General features: G+C 39.0%; 2 protein-coding genes across 4 annotated transcripts in view; both read right to left on the bottom strand.

Moving 5' to 3' along the window:
- The window catches only part of LOC133535210 (SRSF protein kinase 2-like), a 37,628-nt gene extending 35,887 nt beyond the window's left edge, over positions 1-1,741 (bottom strand). For both annotated transcript variants that reach the window (XM_061874817.1, XM_061874819.1), the window contains exons 1-2: positions 1,487-1,741; positions 713-827 (exon numbers count right to left, since the gene is read on the bottom strand). The gene's annotated coding sequence lies outside the window, so the exon portion shown is untranslated. The remainder of the gene's footprint in view (positions 1-712; positions 828-1,486) is intronic.
- Positions 1,742-4,045: 2,304 nt separating this feature from the next.
- The window catches only part of ccdc120b (coiled-coil domain containing 120b), a 78,672-nt gene continuing 61,234 nt past the window's right edge, over positions 4,046-21,483 (bottom strand). For both annotated transcript variants that reach the window (XM_061874831.1, XM_061874830.1), the window contains one exon: positions 4,046-17,939. In XM_061874831.1, coding sequence (XP_061730815.1) covers positions 17,843-17,939 — 97 coding nt within the window. In that variant the 3' untranslated portion in view covers positions 4,046-17,842. The remainder of the gene's footprint in view (positions 17,940-21,483) is intronic.

The raw sequence follows: 21,483 nt of genomic DNA on the forward strand, positions 1-21,483 counted from the left end.
TGAGGAAAGTTAGAGTGAAGCGTCCATCATCCATCCATCTTCTTCGGCGTATCAGAGGTCGGGTCGCAAGGGCAGCAGCCTAAGTAGGGAAGCCCATACTTCCCTCTCCCCAACCACTTCGTCTAGCTCTTCCCAGGGGATCCCGAGGCGTTCCCAGGCCAGCCGGGAGACATAGTCTTCCCAACGTGTCCTGGGTCTTCCCCGTGGCCTCCTACCGGTTGGACGTGCCCTAAACACGTCCCTAGGGAGGCGTTCGGGTGGCATCCTGACCAGATGCCCGAGCCACCTCATCTGGCTCCTCTCGATGTGGAAGAGCAGCGCCTTTACTTTGAGCTCCTCTCGGATGGCAGAGCTTCTCACCCTATCTCTAAGGGAGAGCCCCGCCACCCGGTGGAGGAAACTCATTTCGGCCGCTTGCACCCGTGATCTTATCCTTTCGGTCATGACCCAAAGCTCATGACCATAGGTGAGGATGGGAACGTAGATCGACCTGTAAATTGAGAGCTTTGCCTTCCAGCTCAGCACCTTCTTCACCACAATGGATCGGTACAACGTCCGCATTACTAGAGTGAAGCACTAGAGAGAAAAAAAAAAAGCCAACGGCAGTGGGAGCGATTCAGATGTTATTAGACACATTTACTAGGATAATTCTGGAAAATACCTTATCTGCTTATTGTATTAGTAGTGTTTTAATGAGATTATAAAGTCATACCTGAAAGTCGGAGGGATGTGGTGACCGCCAGTGTCTCTGATGGACGCCAGTCGCAGCTGCTCCGCCCATGTCTCCGGTACTAGCCGACTTATTACCACAATTTTCTCATCGAAACCTGCCGGTTGACATGTGGTAGAGAAACATGGCCGCTTGACTGCTCTGTTCCATATTAAAGCTTCACAACAAACAAAGAAACACCGGCTGTGTTTTGGTTGCTAAAGACAGCTGCAATCTACCGCTTTCCACCAACAGCATTCTTCTTTATAGTCTCCATTATTAATTGAACAAATTGCAAAGGATTCAGCAACACAGATGTCCAAAATACTGTGTAATTATGCGATTAAAGCAGGCTACTTTTAGCCGTGAGTGGTGCTGAGATAAAAAGTCCGCTCCAACCAATAACGTCACAAGCACTCGTCAACATAAGCGTCATCATTCCGCAACGTTTTCAACAGGACACATCGCGGGAAATTTAAAATTGCAATTTAGTAAACTAAAAAGGCCGTATTGGCATGTGTTGCAATGTTAATATTTCATCATTGATATATAAACTATCAGACTGCGTGGTTGGTAGTAGTGGGTTTCAGTAGGCCTTTAAAACTAAAATGTAGCGTTATCGCCCTCTACTGGTCAAATTTAGCATTACAAGTATTAAACGAGCTTTACTTACTCGGAGATAAAAAAAAATAACACGACCACAAATACAAAATAAATCACAAAGTCAGCAATTACAATACAACAAAATAAATACATTCAGACACAATAACTACTTACAAAGATTGGAACAAAGTTCAGTGATGAAGTTTCCACGTGTGAATTTCCACCGTTGTTGCCGCTTGTCTACCGCAATGTCCGCCGCTTAAAAGGTCCGAAAGGAAACAATAGCCATACTTTGTTGTCCAGTCGTTGTTTAAAGTCAGATTTGAGCAAATTTATGTCGATTTTTTTCAAGGTTTAATGAAGTTGACCCCAACTTAGACAAGTTGAATAACTTATTCGGGTGTTACCATTTAGTGGTCAATTGTACGGAATATGTACTGAACTGTGCAATCTACTAATACAAGTTTCAATCAATCAATAAGTTTTCTTCTACTTACCACACAGCTGCTTTATTGTGACACATATGACTCGCTGTTGCCCCTTTTGGTGTGGTGGGAGCACTGCATACCTGACCAACACTAGTTGAAATGGTTTCATCGAGCCGGGCCATCAGCTAAATAGTCCTGTACACCGAGCACTGCTGCCACCTAGCGGCGGACGTGTGTACTGCTAACATAAAGGGTGTAAACTAGGGGTCACCAACCTTTTTGAAACCAGGAGCTACTTCTTGGGTACTGATTAATGCAAAGGGCTACCAGTTTGATACACACTTAGATAAATTGCCAGAAATAGCCAATTTGCTCAATTTACCTTTAACTCTATGTTATTATTAATAATTAATTATATTCATATTTGTGGAAACACTGATCATCTTAATGATTTCTCACAATAAATATATATTTTGATGACATGTTTTAAATAGGTAAGAAAAAAAGACAATTGCTGGAAAGCAACTGAGAGACTTATCGAAAAATTTAAAAAATATTGTAACCCTGAAACAGGCTCTCATGTCGGTGCTTGGTGGTCTGTAGAACCCCCAGGAGGGCAAGCTCTAAACTAACCAATAATAAATAAATCACTTCTTACCCTTAATGCAACTTCTTGAACAAATGCGGTAGGAAAAGGATGGATTGATGCAAATGAGCATGAGCATGATTTATATTTTGAACGTTATTTTTAACACTGTGATTACAAGTGGAATTATTCGTTACTTATTGTGTTAAGCAATGTCAGCTCAGATTTAATAATAATAATAATGGATTAGATTTATATTGCGCTTTTCTCTTGTTAGATACTCAAATCGCTCACAGAGAAGTGGGAACCCATCATTCATTCACACCTGGTGGTGGTAAGCTACATCTGTAGCCACAGCTGCCCTGGGGTAGACTGACGGAAGCGTGGCTGCCGGTTTGTGCCTACGGCCCCTCCGACCACCACCAATCATTCATTCATCATTCATTCACCAGTGTGAGCGGCACCGACCGGGGGCAAGGGTGAAGTGTCCTGCCCAAGGACACAACGGCAGCGATTTTGGATGTCAATACGTGGGAAGCGAACCTGCAACCCTCAGGTTTCTGGCACGGCCACTCTACCCACTACGCCATGCCGCCCCGAGAGCCAGATGCAGTCATCAAAAGAGCCACATCTGGCTCTAGAACCGTAGGTTCCCTACCCCTGCACTACGGGCTCACACACACACACATCCACCAAAAAATATACGCCACACATACCCCCCCAACCCAACGCCCTTGACGCAAATCCCGTAGGGGTGATGAATGGATGGTCAGCACCTGAGAGCTGCGGCCTACCACCATGACCTTGAACTACCTTCCCTCTGTTGCTAGATATCTCGAGATGTGTGTTGTAATATGTATATGTGCTTTGCTATGGAGGTTCTTTCCCACTCCAGACTGGGCCCCCTTAGGTGCCCAGTCTAGATTGTATTTTTTTTACTCATCCTTCCCCAGCGTTTACCTTTTTCCCCATCTTTTACGGGGCGCCTTATGGCGACCCATCAGCGTTCCTGTTCTGTAGCCCTGTACACTGTTTGTTTGTCTAATCTTGAACAGGTTTGTGCTGAAAACAAAGTTTTGTTGTACTTGTGCAATGACAATAAGGACATATTCGGGACTCTCACTGCTGTGTTGGATCCGCTTTGGACTGGACTCTTGTGACTGTGTTGGATCCATTATGGATTGAACTTTCACAGTATCATGTTAGACCCGCTCGACATCCATTGCTTTCCTCCTCTCCAAGGTTCTCATAGTCATCAGTGTCACCGACGTCCCACTGGGTGTGAGTTTTCCTTGCCCTTATGTGGGCCTACCGAGGATGTCGTAGTGGTTTGTGTTGTGTTTTGTACAGCCCTTTGAGACACTAGTGATTTAGGGCTATATAAGTAAACATTGATTGATTGATTGATATTCTATCTCAGGTTCACTCAAATTCAAAGCGAGAAGTTTCGCCACTAGAGGTCACTGTTACCGACAAAAACAACAATTTTAGTCCTCATTCACCGTCAAAATTTTACTGGTAAAACAACATTAAACGTACAGAAAGGTGACACCAGAATGAATGTATTTGTATTGCATCCGACTCGAATTGGATCACATTATCTGGAGACAATCTTATTCAACTTTCTTAAATAAATGTGTGTTAATGAAGGGGACAATGTAATGTATTCACTGGAATTTTTTTCTTTAAATATATTTTTCCATCCACTTAACAACATGATTGCAACATGAAACTTTATTTTAGTAGAATGAAAGCACAATCTCATACGTACATGTACATACAGTATAGGGCAGGCCCATCGAGCCTGATTTCATAGACCTGCTAATAAAGGGAGGTACTTAAATATATTCTTTTAAAGAGACTCAAATACTAACAAGTCACACTGCTGAATATAACGCTTGTAACATAGAGTAGTAATCTCCACTGATAAGAAGGAGCCACGGTAGACTGCTCCAAAGTGTTCAAGTTTATGAATACACAGCTTTAAAGCGACAGCGTTTCTTTTCAACTCTCTAAGAAAAATACATTTTTAACCCGCAGTGCAGAAAACTGTATAGTTGTGTACATTAGAAGAACGCATATCATTTCCACAGGGTGCTACACTTCAGAGTAGAAAATATGTCAACAGACAGGAGGAGAGCGAATACATTCAAAGGAGTCCAAACATTATTTACAAACCCCGTTTCCATGTGAGTTGGGAAATTGTGTGAGATGTAAATATAAACAGAATACAATGATTTGCAAATCATTTTCAACCCATATTCAGGTGAATATGCTACAAAGGCAACATATTTGATGTTCAAACTGATTAACATTTTTTCTTTTTCGCAAATAATCATTAACTTTAGAATTTGATGCCGGCAACACGTGACAAAGAAGTTGGGAAAGGTGGCAATAAATACTGATAAAGTTGAGGAATGCTCACCAAACACTTATTTGGAACATCCCACAGGTGTGCAGGCTAATTGGGAACAGGTGGGTGCCATGATTGGGTATAAAAACAGCCTCCCAAAAAATGCTCAGTCTTTCACAAGAAAGGATGGGGCGAGGTACACCCCTTTGTCCACAACTGCGTGAGCAAACAGTCAAACAGTTTAAGAACAACGTTTCTCAAGGTGCAATCGCAAGAGATTTAGGGATTTCAACATCTACGGTCCATGATATCATCAAAAGGTTCAGGGAATCTGTAAAAACCACTCCACGTAAGCGACATGGCCGGAAACCAACATTGAATGACCGTGATCTTCAATCCCTCAGACGGCACTGTATCAAAAACCGACATCAATCTCTAAAGGATATCACCACATGAGCTCAGGATCACATCAGAAAACCACTGTCACTAAATACAGTTCGTCGCTACATCTGTAAGTGCAAGTTAAAGCTCTACTATGCAAAGCGAAAGCCATTTATCAACAACATCCAGAAACGCCGCCAGCTTCTCTGGGCCCGAGATCATCGAAGATGGACTGATGCAAAGTGGAAAAGTGTTCTGTGGTCTGACGAGTCCACATTTCAAATTGTTTTTGGAAATATTCGACTTTGTGTCATCCGGACCAAAAGGGAAGCGAACCATCCAGACTGTTATCGACGCAAAGTTCAAAAGCCAGCATCTGTGAGGGTATGGGGGTGCATTAGTGCCCAAGGCATTGGTAACTTACACATCTGTGAAGGCCCCATTAATGCTGAAAGGTACATACAGGTTTTGGAACAACATATGCTGCCATCTAAGCGCCGTATTTTTCATGGACGCCCCTGCTTATTTTAGCAAGACAATGCCAAGTAACATTCAGCACGTGTTACAACAACGTGGCTAGGTAAAAAAAGAGTGCGGGTACTTTCCTGGTCCGCCTGCAGTCCAGACCTGTCTCCCATCGAAAATGTGTGGCGCATTATGAAGCGTAAAATACGACAGCGGAGACCCCGGACTGTTGAACGACTGAAGTTCTACATAAAACAAAAATGGGCAAGAATTCTACTTTCAAAGCTTCAACAATTAGTTTCCTCAGTTCCCAAACGTTTATTGAGTGTTGTTAAAAGAAAAGGTGATGTGACACAGTAGTAAACATGCCCTTTCCCAACTACTTTGGCACGTGTTGCAGCCATGAAATTCTAAGTTAATTATTATTTGCAAAAAAACCCATAGTTTATGAGTTTGAACATCAAATATCTTGTCTTTGTAGTGCATAAACTTGAATATGGGTTGAAAAGGATTTGCAAATCATTGTATTCTGTTTATATTTACCTCTAACACAATTTCCCAACTCAAATGGAGACAGGTTTTGTATGAGAAACAAGGAATATACAGTATATGTCCCTAAATATGCTACTATTTCATTTAATGCTCACATTTTTAGAGGTTTATGTTGCACTTTCATTAAAAAATTAAAACAAATCAACAAAAATGAGTCAGAATGCTGAAATTGTTGCAAATGATAAGAAAAGATGACGTCTCACAAAGTGTGGTGTGAGACCCGCTCACGCCGTCATTCACAACTGCTGGCACAAGACGTTACAACAACCTTGAGAACTTGTTGACTTCGCTCCTGATGTGGAGCGAGTCGAACACAACGTTGAAACGACATGCTTTTTGACGACGTTTGATCAATGCTGGGTTCTGACGTTGATTTGACCATTGAATTTTGGTCATTTCCCGACCGATATTCTACAACGCAAATACAGCGTTGAAACAACAGGCTTTTTGGCGATGTTGATTCAATATCAGGTTGTGTTTATAACATTGAAATGTGGCAATTTACCAACCGACGACTATTTCGCAACATTGTTTCAAAGTCAGTTTTAAAGAACATGAATCAAGGTTGTATCATTGTCTTGTGCCTGCTGGGTAATCGGTCCACGTCATCCTCCTTGCTTGTCATAGCAAATATCGCCACTCGAGGGGCTCGTGATTGGTACATAAGGTTGGTTTTGAACACAGTTGTGTATTGGTAGCAAGGGAATACAAGCTCAGTACACTAAATACCAGGGGTGCCCAAAATGGGGACCGTGGGCCCCCCCCGAGTCCTTTTGTTTGGTCCATTAAAAAGTGGGAACTTCATTATTTACATTTAGGCTGTGTTTCACGCCTAAAATTAGGGGTGAGTTAATTGATATCGGTCCAATATCAGCAAAAAATCAAGAGGATATCAGCTTCCGATATGAGCTCCGATACAAGCAGTATTGCAGGGACGGCCAGTTAACATCTAAATGTCCTCCAGTAAGCACACAAGGCTGTCTTTTTCTTCTATTTTAGTCTCTTACAAAATGTAAACATGGTAGGCCATAGACTAGCAGAAGCTGGCAGCCACACAACAGCTAAGCACACAATAGCACACAAGCTAGACATTCGTATTAAGTGTCCTCAATTGAACAATATTGCTGTCTAGAACACCACATTTGTCGATATAAACAAGTATCAAATATTTGTGGTGGAATTATTACTTACACATACAAAGTCTCCAAGGCCAAGTAGCCAGTAACAAACGTGTCCGCGTCATTCAACTTACTGCGCACTTAATGAGGTGTCGCCAGAAAAGGAATTACCACTCCACTTCAATTTAAAGGCAGCAAGTCAATTCCCAACGGCAATAATAAATATGTTAGCTTTCATACACACCATTTTTCTCTGTTTGACCCATTTTACAGCCTTTTCCAACGTTTCACACTACAAAAGTAATAGAAATTATATGATTCCTGCTGATATTGTATTGGATCGATATCGGCCAATACTCAAAGCGCCAATGAAATCGGAAATGGATAAGACGTATCGGGACACCCCTACTCAAAACGCTGTTTGGCACATTTTCACTTTGGCGAAAAGTTTGGGCACCCCTGCTATGTACAAACAAGACAGGCGTCCCGCAGAAGACGACAAGGCTTTGTTGGTCCCCGTCAACAACACCGCCTGTCTGTTCTCCGGCTGACAAATCATAGGGATTTTAAGGCTTAGGATGTTCATAAAGTGCTCTGTATGACGGTCATGTTCATTCAGAAAAACACCACCACTTCCTGTCACACAGTCATGTGCTACTGCAGTACAGTAGGTCTCGCAACAGCCCTCAGTTTGTTCATAAAAGTATTACTAAAAGGATTCGGTCAACACCGAGAGGGGAAAAAAAAAAGCTACATTAATCAGCCAGCATCCATGTGAATGAGTGACATCATTCCGGATAAGTTGAGGAACAACCTTGCTTACTTTAAAGAAGGACTGTCAAAAATGAGCTAGTGAACTTCAGTGATTAATTACAAAAAAAGGCCGCATTAATCCAATAAACACGCAATTTATTTTGACAGTCAATGCTCCTGAAAGGCGTATTGTGTTGTCAGGTCAGTGCCAAGATGAGAGATTTCACTTCAAAATACACCCTGACTGGGCATTTAATAAAACTGTTACCAAGTTTTCAGTAAATAAATGACATGTATTAAAATAGACTAAAACAGTTTTTCCCGAATGACATTCTGACAATAAAATTGCATCTGTATCCAAATATTGAGGTTCTTTTTTAGGATAATTCAAATGAAGCAAGCGAACATTTGCTTGTGATTAATCATGATTAATCTGAATTCAAAGGCGTGATTAATATGAATGAAAAAAATGCATCTAGGCCTGGGCGTTATATCCATTTTAGCGATAAATTCAATTTTTTTTGTTGCAGATGATTGAAAAACATACAAATCTATTTGCTCCGGCATAATTCACACACCCAGCAAAACATGGCTAATGCTAAAACTAACGAGCAAGAAACGTTTGTTCCGAATAAGTTTGGTTTTGCGGCAACAGGCGTTGGACAGAGGACTGCACGCTACAAAGTTTATGTGATTATTTTGATTGAAAAAAATAATCCAGGCCTTGGCGATATATTGATTTTATTGATAAATTGTAGTCTTTTGTTGCAGACGATTGAAAAACATAAAAATCTATACTTTTTGCCAATTCACACACCCAGCAAAACATGGCTAATGCTAAAAGTAACGAGCGAGAGACGTTTGTTGCAAAGAAGTTCGGTTTTGCGGCAACAGGCGTGGGACAAAAGACTGCACGCTACAAAGTTCATGTGATTAATCTGATTGAAAAAACTAATTCAGGTGATATATCGATTTTATCGATAAATTCAATTTTTTTTGTCGCGGACGATTGAAAAACATAAAGATATATACTTTTTGCCGATTCACACGCCCAGCAAATAACGGCTAATGCTAAAACTAACGAGCGCGAGACGTTTGTTCCGAAGTAGTTTGGTTTTGCGGCAAGAGGCATGGGACAAAGAACTGCACGCTGCAAAGTTTATGTGATTAATCTGATTGAAAAAAATAATCCAGGCCTAGGCGATATATTGATAGGATAATTCAAATGAAGCAGGCAAGCATTCGCTTGTGATTAATCATAATTAATCGAGATTCAAAGGTGTGATTAATCTGAAAGAAAAAAATCATCTAGGCCTGGGCTTTATATCGATTTTAGCGATAAATTCAAGGTTTTTTTTGTTGCAGATGATTGAAAAACATAAGAATCGATTTGCTCCGGCATACTTCACACACCCATCAAATAATGGCTAATGCTAAAAGTGACGAGCGCGAGACGTTTGTTCCGAAGAAGTTCGGTTTTGCGGCAACAGGCGTTGGACAGAGGACTGCACGCTACAAAGTTTATGTGATTATTTTGATTGAAAAAAATAATCCAGGCCTAGGCGATATATTGATTTTATTGATAAATTTAAGTCTTTTGTTGCAGACGATTGAAAAACATAAAAATCTATATTTTTTTGCCAATTCACACACCCAGCAAAACATGGCAAATGCTAAAAGTAACGAGCGAGAGGCGTTTGTTGCAAAAAGTTTGGTTTTGTGGCAACAGGCGTGGGACAAAAGACTGCACGCTACAAAGTTCATGTGATTAATCTGATTGAAAAGAGTAATCCAGACGATATATCGATTTTATCGATAAATTCAATTTTTTTGGCGCAGACGATTGAAAAACATAAAGATATATACTTTTTGCCGATTCACACATCCAGCAAATAACGGCTAATGCTTAAAGTAACGAACGGGAGGCGTTTGTTCCGAATAAGTTTGGTTTTGCGGCAAGAGGCGTGGGACAAAAAAATGCACACTGCAAAATGTATGTGATTAATCTGATTGAAAAAAATAATCCAGGCCTAGGCGATATATTGATAGGAAAATTCAAATGAAGCAAGCAAGCATTCGCTTGTGATTAATCATGATTAATCGAGATTCAAAGGTGTGATTAATCTGAAAGAAAAAAATCATCTAGGCCTGGGCGTTATATCGATTTTAGCGATAAATTCAAGGTTTTTTTTGTTGCAGATTGAAAAACATAAGAATCGATTTGCTCCGGCATACTTCACACACCCATCAAATAATGGCTAATGCTAAAAGTGACGAGCGCGAGACGTTTGTTCCGAAGAAGTTCGGTTTTGCGGCAGCAGGCGTTGGACAGAGGACTGCACGCTACAAAGTTTATGTGATTATTTTGATTGAAAAAAATAATCCAGGCCTAGACGATATATTGATTTTATTGATAAATTTAAGTCTTTTGTTGCAGACGATTGAAAAACATAAAAATATATACTTTTTGCCAATTCACACACCCAGCAAATAATGGCTAATGCTAAAGGTAACGAACGGGAGGCGTTTGTTCCGAATAAATTTGGTTTTGCGGCAACAGGCGTGGGACAAAGAACTGCACGCTGCAAAGTTTATGTGATTAATCTGATTGAAAAAAATAATCCAGGCCTAGACGATATATTGATAGGAAAATTCAAATGAAGCAAGCAAGCATTCGCTTGTGATTAATCATAATTAATCGGAATTCAATGGTGTGATTAATCTGAAAGAAAAATATCATCTGGGCCTGGGCGTTATATCGAATTTAGCGATAAAGTCAAGGTTTTTTTTGTTGCAGATGATTGAAAAACATAAGAATCGATTTGCTCCGGCATACTTCACACACCCAGCAAATAATGGCTAATGCTAAAAGTGACAAGCGCGAGACGTTTGTTCCGAATAAGTTTGGTTTTGCGGCAACAGGCGTTGGACAGAGGACTGCACGCTACAAAGTTTATGTGATTATTTTGATTGAAAAAAATAATCCAGGCCTAGGCGATATATTGATTTTATTGATAAATTCAAGTCTTTTGTTGCAGACGATTGAAAAACATAAAAATCTGTACTTTTTGCCCATTCAAACACCCAGCAAAACATGGCTAATGCTAAAAGTAACGAGCGAGAGACGTTTGTTGCAAAGAAGTTCGGGTTTGTGGCAACAGGCGTGGGACAAAAGACTGCACGCTACAAAGTTCATGTGATTAATCGGATTGAAAAAACTAATTCAGGTGATATATCGATTTTATCGATAAATTAAATGTTTTTGTCGCGGACGATTGAAAAACATAAAGATATATACTTTTTGCCGATTCACACGCCCAGCAAATAACGGCTAATGCTAAAACTAACGAGCGCGAGACGTTTGTTCCGAAGTAGTTTGGTTTTGCGGCAACAGGCGTGGGACAAAGAACTGCACGCTGCAAAATTTATGTGATTAATCTGATTGAAAAAAATAATCCAGGCCTAGGCGATATATTGATAGGATAATTCAAATGAAGCAGGCAAGCATTCGCTTGTGATTAATCATAATTAATCGAGATTCAAAGGTGTGATTAATCTGAAAGAAAAAAATCATCTAGGCCTGGGCGTTATATCGATTTTAGCGATATATTCAAGGTTTTTTTTGTTGCAGATGATTGAAAAACATAAGAATCGATTTGCTCCGGCATACTTCACACACCCAGCAAATAATGGCTAATGCTAAAAGTGACGAGCGCGAGACGTTTGTTCCGAAGAAGTTTGATTTTGCGGCAACAGGTGTGGGACAAAGGACTGCACGCTACAAAGTTTATGTGATTATTTTGATTGAAAAAAATAATCCAGGCCTAGGCGATATATTGATTTTATTGATAAATTCAAGTCTTTTGTTGCAGACGATTGAAAAACCTAAAAATCTGTACTTTTTGCCAATTCAAACACCCAGCAAAACATGGCTAATGCTAAAAGTAACGAGCGAGAGACGTTTGTTGCAAAGAAGTTCGGTTTTGCGGCAACAGGCGTGGGACAAAAGACTGCACGCTACAAAGTTCATGTGATTAATCGGATTGAAAAAACTAATTCAGGTGATATATCGATTTTATCGATAAATTAAATTTTTTTTGTCGCGGACGATTGAAAAACATAAAGATATATACTTTTTGCCGATTCACACGCCCAGCAAATAGCGGCTAATGCTAAAACTAACGAGCGAGACGTTTGTTCCGAAGTAGTTTGGTTTTGCGGCAAGAGGCGTGGGACAAAGAACTGCACGCTGCAAAGTTTATGTGATTAATCTGATTGAAAAAATAATCCAGGCCTAGGCGATATATTGATAGGAAAATTCAAATGAAGCAAGCAAGCATTCGCTTGTGATTAATCATAATTAATCGGAATTCAAAGGTGTGATTAATCTGACAGAAAAATATCATCTGGGCCTGGGCGTTATATCGAATTTAGCGATAAAGTCAAGGTTTTTTTTGTTGCAGATTGAAAAACATAAGAATCGATTTGCTCCGGCATACTTCACACACCCATCAAATAATGGCTAATGCTAAAAGTGACGAGCGCGAGACGTTTGTTCCGAAGAAGTTTGATTTTGCAGCTACAGGCGTTGGACAGAGGACTGCACGCTACAAAGTTTATGTGATTATTTTGATTGAAAAAAATAATCCAGGCCTTGGCGATATATTGATTTTATTGATAAATTCAAGTCTTTTGTTGCAGACGATTGAAAAACATAAAAATCTATACTTTTTGCCAATTCACACACCCAGCAAAACATGGCTAATGCTAAAAGTAACGAGCGAGAGACGTTTGTTCCAAAGAAGTTCGGTTTTGCGGCAACAGGCGTGGGACAAAAGACTGCACGCTACAAAGTTCATGTGATTAATCTGATTGAAAAAAGTAATCCAGGCATTATATCGATTTTATCGATAAATTAAATTTTTTGGGCGCAGACGATTGAAAAACATAAAAATATATACTTTTTGCCGATTCACACATCCAGCAAATAACGGCTAATGCTAAAAGTAACGAACGGGAGGCGTTTGTTCCGAAAAAATTTGGTTTTGCGGCAACAGGCGTGGGACAAAGAACTGCACGCTGCAAAGTTTATGTGATTAATCTGATTGAAAAAAATAATCCAGGCCTAGGCGATATATTGATAGGAAATTTCAAATGAAGCAAGCAAGCATTCGCTTGTGATAAATCATAATTAATCGGAATTCAAAGGTGTGATTAATCTGAAAGAAAAATATCATCTGGGCCTGGGCGTTATATCGATTTTAGCGATAAAGTCAAGGTTTTTTTTTGTTGCAGATGATTGAAAAACATAAGAATCTATTTGCTCCGGCATAATTCACACACCCAGCAAAACATGGCTAATGCTAAAAGTGACGAGCGCGAGACGTTTGTTCCGAAGAAGTTTGATTTTGCGGCAACAGGCGTTGGACAGAGAACTGCACGCTACAAAGTTTATGTGATTATTTTGATTGAAAAAAATAATCCAGGCCTTGGCGATATATTGATTTTATTGATAAATTGTAGTCTTTTGTTGCAGACGATTGAAAAACATAAAAATCTATACTTTTTGCCAATTCACACACCCAGCAAAACATGGCTAATGCTAAAAGTAACGAGCGAGAGACGTTTGTTGCAAAGAAGTTCGGTTTTGCGGCAACAGGCGTGGGACAAAAGACTGCACGCTACAAAGTTCATGTGATTAATCGGATTGAAAAAACTAATTCAGGTGATATATCGATTTTATCGATAAATTAAATTTTTTTTGTCGCGGACGATTGAAAAACATAAAGATATATACTTTTTGCCGATTCACACGCCCAGCAAATAACGGCTAATGCTAAAAGTAACAAACAGGAGGCGTTTGTTCCGAATAAGTTTGGTTTTGCGGCAACAGGCGTGGGACAGAGGACTGCACGCTGCAAAGTTTATGTGATTAATCTGATTGAAAAAATAATCCAGGCCTAGGCGATATATTGATAGGAAATTTCAAATGAAGCAAGCAAGCATTCGCTTGTGATTAATCATAATTAATCGGAATTCAAAGGTGTGATTAATCTGAAAGAAAAATATCATCTGGGCCTGGGCGTTATATCGAATTTAGCGATAAAGTCAAGGTTTTTTTTTGTTGCAGATGATTGAAAAACATAAGAATCTATTTGCTCCGGCATAATTCACACACCCAGCAAATAATGGCTAATGCTAAAACTAACGAGCAAGAAAAGTTTGTTCCGAATAAGTTTGGTTTTGCGGCAACAGGCGTTGGACAGAGGACTGCACGCTACAAAGTTTATGTGATTATTTTGATTGAAAAAAATAATCCAGGCCTAGGCGATATATTGATTTTATTGATAAATTCAAGTCTTTTGTTGCAGACGATTGAAAAACCTAAAAATCTGTACTTTTTGCCAATTCAAACACCCAGCAAAACATGGCTAATGCTAAAAGTAACGAGCGAGAGACGTTTGTTGCAAAGAAGTTCGGTTTTGTGGCAACAGGCGTGGGACAAAAGACTGCACGCTACAAACTTCATGTGATTAATCTGATTGAAAAAAAAAATTCAGGTGATATATCGATTTTATCGATAAATTAAATGTTTTTGTCGCGGACGATTGAAAAACATAAAGATATATACTTTTTGCCGATTCACACGCCCAGCAAATAATGGCTAAGGCTAAAACTAACGAGCAAGAAAAGTTTGTTCCGAATAAGTTTGGTTTTGCGGCAACAGGCGTGGACAAAGAACTGCACGCTACAAAGTTTATGTGATTAATCTGATTGAAAAAAATAATCCAGACCTAGGCGATATATTGATTTTATTGATAAATTCAAGTCTTTTGTTGCAGATGATTGAAAAACCTAAAAATCTGTACTTTTTGCCAATTCAAACACCCAGCAAATAAAAACTAACGAGCGAGAGGCGTTTGTTCCGGATAAGTTTGGTTTTGTGGCAACAGGCGTGGGACAAAGAACTGCACGCTGCAAAGTTTATGTGATTAATCTGATTGAAAAAAATAATCCAGGCCTAGGCGATATATTGATTTAATTGATAAATTCAAGTTTTTTGTTGCAGACGATTGAAAAACATCAAAATATACACTTTTTGCCGATTCACACACTCAGCAAATAATGGCTAATGCTAAAACTAACGAGCGCGAGACGTTTGTTCCGTAGAAGTTTGGTTTTGCGGAAACAGGCGTGGGACAAAGAACTGCACGCTGCAAAGTTTATGTGATTAATCTGATTGAAAAAAAATATCCAGGCTTGGGGGATATACTGATTTTATCAGTAAATTCAAGTTTTTTGTCGCAGACGATTGAAAAATATAAATATATATACTTTTTACCGATTCACACACCCAACAAATAAAAACTAACGAGCGAGAGGCGTTTGTTCCGAATAAGTTTGGTTTTGCGGCAACAGACGTGGGACAAAGAACTGCACGCTGCAAAGTTTATGTGATTAATCTGATTGAAAAAAATAATCCAGGCCTAGGCGATATATTGATTTTATTGATAAATTCAAGTCTTTTGTTGCAGACGATTGAAAAACATAAAAATCTGTACTTTTTGCCCATTCAAACACCCAGCAAAACATGGCTAATGCTAAAAGTAACGAGCGAGAGACGTTTGTTGCAAAGAAGTTCGGGTTTGTGGCAACAGGCGTGGGACAAAGGACCGCACGCTACAAAGTTTATGTAATTAATCTAATTGAAAAAAGTAATCCAGCCGATATATCGATTTTATCGATAAATTACATTTTTGGGGCGCAGACGATTGAAAAACATAAAGATATATACTTTTTGCCGATTCACACATCCAGCAAATAACGCCTAATGCTAAAAGTAACGATCGGGAGGCGTTTGTTCCGAATAAGTTTGGTTTTGTGGCAACAGGCGTGGGACAAAGGACTGCACGCTACAAAGTTCATGTGATTAATCTGATTGAAAAGAGTAATCCAGACGATATATCGATTTTATCGATAAATTCAATTTTTTTGGCGCAGACGATTGAAAAACATAAAAATATATACTTTTTGCCAATTCACACACCCAGCAAATAACGGCTAATGCTAAAAGTAACGAACGGGAGGCGTTTGTTCCGAATAAGTTTGGGTTTGCGGCAACAGGTGAGGGACAAAGAACTGCACGCTGCAAAGTTTATGTGATTAATCTGACTGAAAACAAAAATCCAGGCCTGGGGGATATAATGATTTTATCAGTAAATTCAAGTTTTTTGTCGCGGACGATTGAAAAATATAAAAATATATACTTTTTGCCGATTCACACACCCAACAAATAAAAACTAACGAGCGAGAGGCGTTTGTTCCGAATGAGTTTGGTTTTGCGGCAACAGGCGTGGGACAAAGAACTGCACGCTGCAAAGTTTATGTGATTAATCTGATTGAAAAAAATAATCCAGGCCTAGGCCATATATTGATTTAATTGATAAATTCAAGTTTTTTGTTGCAGACGATTGAAAAAACATCAAAATATACACTTTTTGCCGATTCACACACTCAGCAAATAATGGCTAATGCTAAAACTAACGAGCGAGAGGCGTTTGTTCCGAATAAGTTTGGTTTTGCGGCAACAGACGTGGGACAAAGGACTGCACGCTGCAAAGTTTATTTGAAAGAGGCAGCAGCACGACAAACTTATTCCTGCATCTGAATCAGAAGCCTCCAGTCGAGTGCGGGAAATACAACTCATTACGAGGCGAACAAGACCGGAACAACAACAAATCCCAGCTAAAAATCAGCTTACGGGGGTGGAATCATTTACACAAACGTATGAAGGATCACTAAAGCAGTCACTCTGCACACTGCCAAGATATGTGAATAAAAAAGCCTGCAACTATCATAAAGTCTTCTCAATGTTTTACTTGAAGATTTATCTGCATACAATGTATAATACTAAATTTTTATTTACAAAATGATAGGTTTTCACTTTATCAATTTAAACGCTGGAGATGATTATTTATTTGCGTGCAATGTGCAATGCTACGTTTTTGTTTAAAGAAGTATTGTTTACTGCAGTAAGCTCTTAATTTAATTATTTTCTTTTCAATTTATATCTGGTGTAAAAAGAACAAGATTGTTAAAATGAAAATTTTGCCAAGAGTAAGGTGCAGTGTCATTTTAAACTACTACTTTTTGATCAAATAATAGAAAAACCTGTTTTGAAATATTTATATCACTTGTATTCATTGATTTCTTTCAAAAGTAAGGGAAAAAAAAAGTCAAATTTTTCTGAAAAAAATTTGAAAATTGTTGTTCAGCCCAGGCCTAAAATAATAATTTGACAGCACTACTTTAAAGTCATCTAACCAACGTTTACTCCTGCTCTATTAAAAACATTGAGGCACTCCCGTCTGCTACTCCAACAAGCTACCGTTCATCAATTCCACAGCTGCATATTAACAAACATGAATAGCTGTAAAAAAAAAAAAAGTTAAAATCAATCGCAGATGAGGTCTTTTTGAAGTAGTCCACAAACACACTGGCAAGTATTAATACTTGTTCACCGCACATGGTTAATGAGCGTCAATATAACTGTGTGTATATCTCAGAAGATACAAAATAGTGATTTAAATGAGTAAAAAAGTATATCTCGGGAGATGTTTCTGTATAGTCTGACTGCTCATGTTGGACCAAAAATATAGATTGACCGTACTGTTAGTAAATGTTCAAAGATATCGGACTTAATGAGGCTTTTTTTTTTTTTTTTTGACACTGTACAGCTACACTTTGTCATCAGTCTTTTTCTGCTGAGGTTGCCATGTTTTGTTTCACTGTTGAGGTCTCGTTGTATCCACTGGTTTTTATTCGGGTGAATGCATGGTGCTACTTGCAGTGTGTGTGTGTGTGTGTGTGTGTGTGTGTGTGTGTACGGCTGCGTCAGACAAGGGTGCCTGGATCTGGGATGGGTTCCTTCGGGGTCCCGTCTTGTGTCTGAGTGTTAGGAGTCTCCTGATAGAGGGAAAGCTCCATCGATCTGTGGGAAAAGAAAGACATCAAAAAACGATAAATATTGAGTTCAACTTGTGACCCTCCATTCTGGGTGTTTTGTTTTGATGAGGAAAGAACATGATCACAATGTCTCCAGGAAAGATCATGGCAGTTTGGCATGTAGACGATAGGTGCGACTAGGGCTGGGTGATATATCGATATACTCGATATATCGTGGGTTTGTCCCTGTGCGATATAGAAAATTACTATATCGTGACCTTCGAGTATACGTTCTCACGCAGTTGCTTTTAGCTGCGGGCATTACGCTACAGGCTCTTCCCACTCTTTCTTGTTTCTCCTTCTCACAGACTGCAAGAGAGAAAGAAGGTGCGAATCTGGTAACAAATGAAGGAAGAATTAATTCCTAAGAAAAACAGCAGGGGGTTCATCGTCTGGCGGTGGTTTGGCTTCAAGTGGGAATATGTCGAACAGACAACCGTAATTTGTCGAGTGGGGGGCAAAAGTGTTGTTACAAAAAGTAGCTTTACTGCTAATATGTAGCACCATTTGAAAAGTAACCTGCTAGAGAATGAAGAGTGCTTACTCCGCATGTCAACATCTCCATTCAGTGCCACACCAACAAAATGCCCAGGCAACCATTTCCACATCAACACCGTATGAAAAAAATAGTCAACAACAAAAGGAGATAATATCCGCAGGAACCTACCACATAGCGAAGGACGAACACTATTTGATTTCCTATTATGCAGATCATTTTTATTTGACAGTTATTGAAATATCTTGTGTGACATCATGCACAAAAGGGCACTTTATTTGTTTTAAACTATTATAGTGGCTTTCTGTACAAAAAGTGCACTTTAATTTAGTGTTGTTTTGATATGTCTGACAATCTTGCACTTTCTGTTTTGAAATGACATGAATGTTTGTGCTACTGCTTAATAACTGTTTAATAAATACAGTTTTGGTCAATTGACTTAGTTGTGATTTCCCTCTCTTCATGAAAATTTAAAATGAGCATTTATTAATGCAGTATGAAGAAGAATGTTTTAATGTAGACACATAATCATCATGCTGCCGTGATTATATGCACCAAGTGTTAATTCAAGGCTAAGGCAAAATATCAAGATATATATCGTGTATCGCGATATGTCCTAAAAAATATCGAGATATTAATAAAAGGCCATATCGCCGAGCCCTACTTACGACGAATTCGGGGATCTTTTTGCTGTCTACAAGATGAATGCCGGAGTTTGCGTTCCCACAATCCATATTTTGGTAAAGATGTAACTTTGGCACCCCCATTGGCAAACTTTCTTAAGAGTTGACTAGCTCAGACTGCAATCCCATCAATCTGCTAATACACAGGTCTTTAAAACGGGGCCCGTGACCTCTTGGGTGTCTGCAGGGGTAGTGAAGTAAAGTGAAGTATATTTATAATAGCGCTTTTCTCTCATGAGTCAAAGTTCATCCATCCATTTTCTACCGCTTATTCCCTTTGGGATCGCAGGATGAGTCAAAGTGTTTTACATAATGAAGCACATTATCTGCATTTTTAAGTTCCATTTAAACCAGTGTGGGGGGCACTGGGAGCAGGTGGGTAAAGCCTCATGCCCAAGGACACAACGACAGTGACTAAGATAATAGCATGCCTGCTCTACCAACTGAGCCACGCTGCCCCAATGCGGGGGAGTCGTGTAATGTGTGGTTGATTTTTTTTTTATATATTTTTTTTGCATATATTATTTATATATTCCCTTGCACTTTTTCCAGAAATTTATACGGGGACAAACTATGCAAATCCAACTTTAATTAATTACTGGTACCCGTTTTTATGTATCTGGGATCTGCATATTCCCGAAAATGTGAAATTAAACCATGGAGGCATGGCGGAGATATTCATAAAACAATATTGCCTTCCCTTGTGGTCAGAGTGTCTCCGCCCTAAGATCGGTAGGTTGTGAGTTCAAACCCCGGCTGAGTCATACCAAAGACTATAAAAATGGGACCCATTACCTCCCTGCTTGGCACTCAGCATCAAGGGTTAGAATCGGGGGTTGATTAACCGAAAATGATTCCTGGGCGCGGCCACCGCTGCTGCTCACTGCTCCCCTCACCTCCCAGGTGGTGATCAAGGGTGATGGGTCAAATGCAGAGAATAATTTTGCCACATCGAGTGTGTGTGTGACAATCATTGGTACTTTAACTTTATACTTCCTCTAAACGAGCCGTTTTCAATTTGCAAAGTTCTTCCCCAGGTGTGATGCCAGCGTATATCTCCATACAGTACATGGTAAAAGTTTACCCATAGAGTTTTGCGCAAGTCCGCCATTGTAGTCCAATGATTCTTTTTCCTCTATCCTCTTGTTGTGGTGCAGACTGGCTCGTACATGCACATGCATCCTCCGCTGTTGCCATTTCTAATACAAAGTAGCGTATAGTTCTGACTTATATATTTCAGTGGACTCAATATGGAAGATGGCGGACGTCAAAGTGGAGGCACGTAAATAAAACGGCACATCCTGTAAGTGGCTGGAAAAGGGTCTGTAAAACATAATTTCTGCAAAATTTGGACCAAAGAACCATCATTACATGGTGTTTTAAATGTGGGGAAAAAAATCATAGTATCAACCCCTTGAAATACACATTAACATTGATCCAACACACTTTAGTGTAGTTTATAAACGACATTGACATAGTCACCCTACTTATTGATTGAGTTTAGTTTATAAATTGATTGACGTGGACCCCGACTTAAACAAGGTGAAAAACTTATTCGTGTGTTACCATTTAGTGGTCAATTGTACAGAATATATACTGAACTGTGCAATCTACTAATAAAAGTTTCAATCAATCAATCAGTTTAGTTTATTTTGAACATGAACACACTTACAGTATAATATATCACAAATTCATATCATTTTTCCTTATATCATGTCAGAAAAGGAGTTGGAAGAAGCAAAGCTTTAATCCTACCCCTTTCCCACTTCAGAGCTTTTACAAATGCATATGATCATTTACTGTCTTCTTTTTATAACACAATTACTTCAGTGAATGATTAATACAGCAGTTCTTGTAAAAGATAATTAAGTCAGTCCTTATTAACATACTGAGATGAAGAATATCCAGTTTTCAATAAGGTTGATGGTATTTCTCATCATTATTCTTCTTTGTACTTTGTAAGCACTATTGATTTAAACACACTTGTTTAATTATTTGCTTAATCCATTTCATAGTTTAATTCCGCATACAGATATGCTAAAAGTTTTTAGTGTTGTACGAGCATACAAATGTTTTAAGTTAGATTTTCCTCTAAGGTTATATGTCTTCTCTATTGTTGAGAAGAATTGTTGTACATTCTTGGGTAACAGGTTATAGTTTGCTTTGTGCAAAAGTTTAGCTGTTTGCAATTTATGGACAAGCGGTAGGAAATGGATGGATGGATGGATGTCGAATTTTAGTATTTTTGATTGAATAAATAATGCGACTAAAAATGTGTTCTGTATATCCAACAAAATGTAACAGTATTTTATTTTTTGTAACAATTAATGAACAATGTGGACATTTGTAGT

Source organism: Nerophis ophidion, linkage group LG16, assembly GCF_033978795.1.
Source record: "Nerophis ophidion isolate RoL-2023_Sa linkage group LG16, RoL_Noph_v1.0, whole genome shotgun sequence".
NCBI lineage: Eukaryota > Metazoa > Chordata > Actinopteri > Syngnathiformes > Syngnathidae > Nerophis > Nerophis ophidion.